Here is a 3,873-nt window from a genome sequence, read left to right as displayed (position 1 = left end):
AAAAAAAGAAGGGGGGGGGGGGTCTAATGCTATTTCATGCATGTTGAGTTATTTACACAGTTACTTAACGAGTTGGATTTTCATGCTAAACATGGTCAAAGTTTCAAAAAGATGATTTGGATGTATTTCTGAGCCAAAGATACTCCTTCCGAGTTCGTACAAGTTTTGGAAAGTTTTTTTCCGAGCATGACTCTTCAGTACGTCATGAAGGTTGGAACTCCTTGTATGGGCATTTCTCCCCGCGCACGCATCGACCAGAGGTGCGTTTCCCAAAAGCATCTTTAGCTAACTATGGTTGTAAGTTCCATTGACCTTTATTAGTAACGACGGAACTAGCAAACATAGTTGCTTTTGGGAAACGCACCCCAGAGCGAGAGCAAGATTGCGCCCATCAACACGTTTCATTCGGCAGCGCTGCACGGGACTCGCTCGGGTTGGGAAACGCACCCCAGAGCGAGAGCAAGATTGCGCCCATCAACGCGTTTCATTCGGCAGCGCTGCACGGGACTCGCTCGGGAAAAGAAGTGTGTTTTTGGTTGTAAGGGAAATATAACTTTGTTCAGCTTCCCAAATAACCGAGCGTTACGTAAACAGTGGATGCAGTTAGTTTTTTCCGGGGCAAGTGTGTTTGTTGATGAATGTTTTATAAACAAGGCCCAGTTCAGCGCTGGATTTGCACATCGTTCGATACTGAAAGATGGAGCGGTCCCAGCTATAAAAGATCCCGGTCAGTGAAACGGCTTCAAATATCTGTTCAAGCTCAAGTGCTCGTGCCTCTTTAGCTCCGCCCACGACACGCCTCCAGGAGCTCGGCTGTTTTCAGAGAAAATCGTAAATCTGTATCTTTCTTTTGCAAATATGATAAAACTAAAGACTCTTTGGAGATATGAAGGATGCAGTACTACTTTATAGGTGCTCAAGATTAACATGAGATTGGGTGAAACTGTGTGTGTTATGTTCCCTTTAATTGTACATTATACGTTCCTTTGCATTATATTACAGAAAACTAGTTAATGCTGCTGCGTGAGTTTTTCTAATATAACAACTCTCGTCTGACTAAAGTAATCACTCTCTCAATCTTTTTTTTCCTTATCTGAAAAGCCATAAAAACGCTACTGTGGATTTTCGCTATTGGAGCAAATGGGAATGCAAAAATTATGTACTGTAGTTTCCGTTCACCACCAAAGAACCCGACTATCAAGACTGCTTCTGAGAAATGTGAAAAGGGTCCATTGGTCCAATACTGAGGTAAGAGAGGAAGTACTAACCCTGTACTCAAAGTCAGAGAACTCTCGTCCTCCTCTGCCGCCTCTAAACCCGCCCCTGAATCCGCCGCCGCCCCCGCGGGAGGGCATGAACGAGCCCCTGCTAGCCGCTCGCCCGCGACCGCCACGAAAGCCCATGCCGCCACCTCTGCCCCGGAAACCTCCGCGTCCACGATTGTGACGCAGAGGAATACCGAACGTCTCGGCGTTCATCCTCCTCTCCTCCGCCCAGGTCTGCCTCCGTTCCCTGAGAGGAAAATGAACGAAAAGCACATCAGAAAGCAAATCAACAGCGTGTCAACTCACAACTGTTGTTGTGCAAGATTCAATCCCAAAAATCCACCTTTGACAGGATACCTGCCTAATCTGCAACATATTTATGTGACATTAATCCTGGAGTGAGCTACATTTGGAGTCTGATAAAAATAATTAAAAAAAAAAACCCCAGCTTGCTTTTATAAGAAGCCATAGACAAATTTGCAATGAAAGGCTTCACTGTATGAATGCGTGACAAAATTTGTAGTAGGCTAAAATGCAACCTGAAAACACAAAGTGCAATTTTTGTTGCTTTGGTTATATCATTTGATCAGGGGCCTGCTCCATAAAACAAGTTTAACAAATAAGCCAGGCTTATTTCAGTTAGTCTGACTTATTTAGTACCAAATCAACTGACAATAAGTCAGACTAACTGAAATAAACCTGGCTTATTTGGTAAACTTGTTTTATGAAACAGGCCCCAGGTTTTCAATACTTTATGACCAATTAATTTAAAAAATTTTAAAAAATTGTTTGTAATAACTGGTTACTTTTAAAATCATTTTAAGACACAAAGTGCAATTTTTGTTGCTTTGGTTATATCATTTGATCAGGGGCCTGCTCCATAAAACAAGTTTAACAAATAAGCCAGGCTTATTTCAGTTAGTCTGACTTATTTAGTACCAAATCAACTGACAATAAGTCAGACTAACTGAAATAAACCTGGCTTATTTGGTAAACTTGTTTTATGAAACAGGCCCCAGGTTTTCAATACTTTATGACCAATTAATTTAAAAAAATGTTTAAATTGTTTGTAATAACTGGTTACTTTTAAAATCATTTTAAGAAATCCCACTTACAATTACTCGTATTTCTATTTTAAGAAATAATCCTGCACGACACCATCTGAATTACTTGAATATGATTCAGACTAGAATTCACAAGCGTAGCCTCATAAACACATTAGCATGGCAAAACATTTACATATAAGAAAAAAGACTGCACCTTCCAAAAGCACCTCCTGATTTCTCCTTTCTAGAAAAGACAGAAGAGTGTATGCCTATTAGATGATTCATTCACAGTTACTTCTAAACTTTACCACAACAAATTAGTACACTTAAGGAAGAATGACTCAATCACTCAAAAGCATTTACACCCTGTTCGAACTGGGTGAGACGTTCTGAGACTTGAACATTGTAGCAAGGTAATGTGTCAATTGTAGCATTACTGTATAGCCTACTACTGTTCGAAAAGCCTATTGCTGAATATTGTCACACCTGAGAACACGCTGTTAATGGACATTAGGGCTGGGATGAAGATACCGATCACCCGATTTTGATCGATCATTTTAATGAACCAATATTAATTCTCAAATCCCAAGATCAATCTTTTAGTCTGCTGTTTTCAGATGATGTGTAAATAAAACTGTCCATTGTTACTTGGTAAGTCATAGCTTTCAAATTCTGTCAATTTTGTCGCAAAATTTCAACAACAAATGGTTGATAGACATCAATAATATGACCATTCAATGTCCATAGCTCAGTCAACGAGACAAAAAATAACTCTAGAGAGAAGCATTTTGCTAAATATACGTATTATATTATATATTGTTTACCACATTTTCTGGAAAATAAGTGTTCACAGCTTTTAAAAACATTATAAACATGTATTTTAGTTCCTCTCACTCCACAACAAATACTACAGGTTTAACAGTGAACAGTACATAAACAAATTCTAGTGGCCTTCATTATTAAAAACATTTATTAGAAACGTCAAGCCAAAGTGAATTTAAAGCAAACTTGATATTTCGCCAGCTTGACGTTAACTGCTTTATATAAGTTGAAGCATATTCCACATCAATTAAACTAAAGCAATAAGCCCCGTGAAGCCGTGGTTTACAGTGAATTTATAAACAGCTAAGGGGCATTGTTAGGTACGACGCGAAGCGGAGTGCCTAAAACCCCCTTAGCTGTTATAAATTCACTGTAAACCACGGCTTCACGGGGCTTATTGCTTTTATAAAATGGTTATTCCATATACGTAGTAAGGTTTCACAGAATAAAACAGAACAAATAAAGTGTAATGATATTAATAAAAACAGTATTCTTCCACCAAACAATGTAGTTCCTCAAAAACAGTTTGTGGCCGAGCAACACACAGAAGTAAACAAAGGTGTATGTTTGTAGAGTAATTTACAACAGCTTTGAACGCGGCTCAACCAATCAGAATCAAGGACCGGAACTATCCGTTTTATAATTCTTTATTTATTTAAATGAGAGGGTTCGTTTCCTGAAGAAAGAGTCACATGTACCTGAAATTAGGGGTGTGCGATATTGACAAAAAATTATATCTC

The 3,873-nt window shown here is 38.9% G+C and overlaps 1 protein-coding gene across 6 annotated transcripts in view; it reads right to left on the bottom strand.

Annotated features, from left to right (window-relative positions):
• The window catches only part of LOC107659015 (protein LSM14 homolog A-like), a 14,730-nt gene that overhangs the window by 3,171 nt on the left and 7,686 nt on the right, over positions 1 to 3,873 (bottom strand). For all 6 annotated transcript variants that reach the window (XM_016447800.1, XM_016447808.1, XM_016447783.1 and 3 more), the window contains 2 exons: positions 2,526 to 2,555; positions 1,269 to 1,512 (listed from right to left, as the gene is read on the bottom strand). In XM_016447800.1, the coding sequence (XP_016303286.1) occupies positions 1,269 to 1,512; positions 2,526 to 2,555 (274 nt within the window). The remainder of the gene's footprint in view (positions 1 to 1,268; positions 1,513 to 2,525; positions 2,556 to 3,873) is intronic.

This window comes from Sinocyclocheilus anshuiensis, unplaced genomic scaffold (genome assembly GCF_001515605.1).
Source record: "Sinocyclocheilus anshuiensis isolate Anshui unplaced genomic scaffold, SAMN03320099.WGS_v1.1 scaffold1010, whole genome shotgun sequence".
Classification (NCBI taxonomy): Eukaryota; Metazoa; Chordata; class Actinopteri; order Cypriniformes; family Cyprinidae; genus Sinocyclocheilus; species Sinocyclocheilus anshuiensis.
This window is presented reverse-complemented; position numbering and strand designations above follow the sequence as displayed.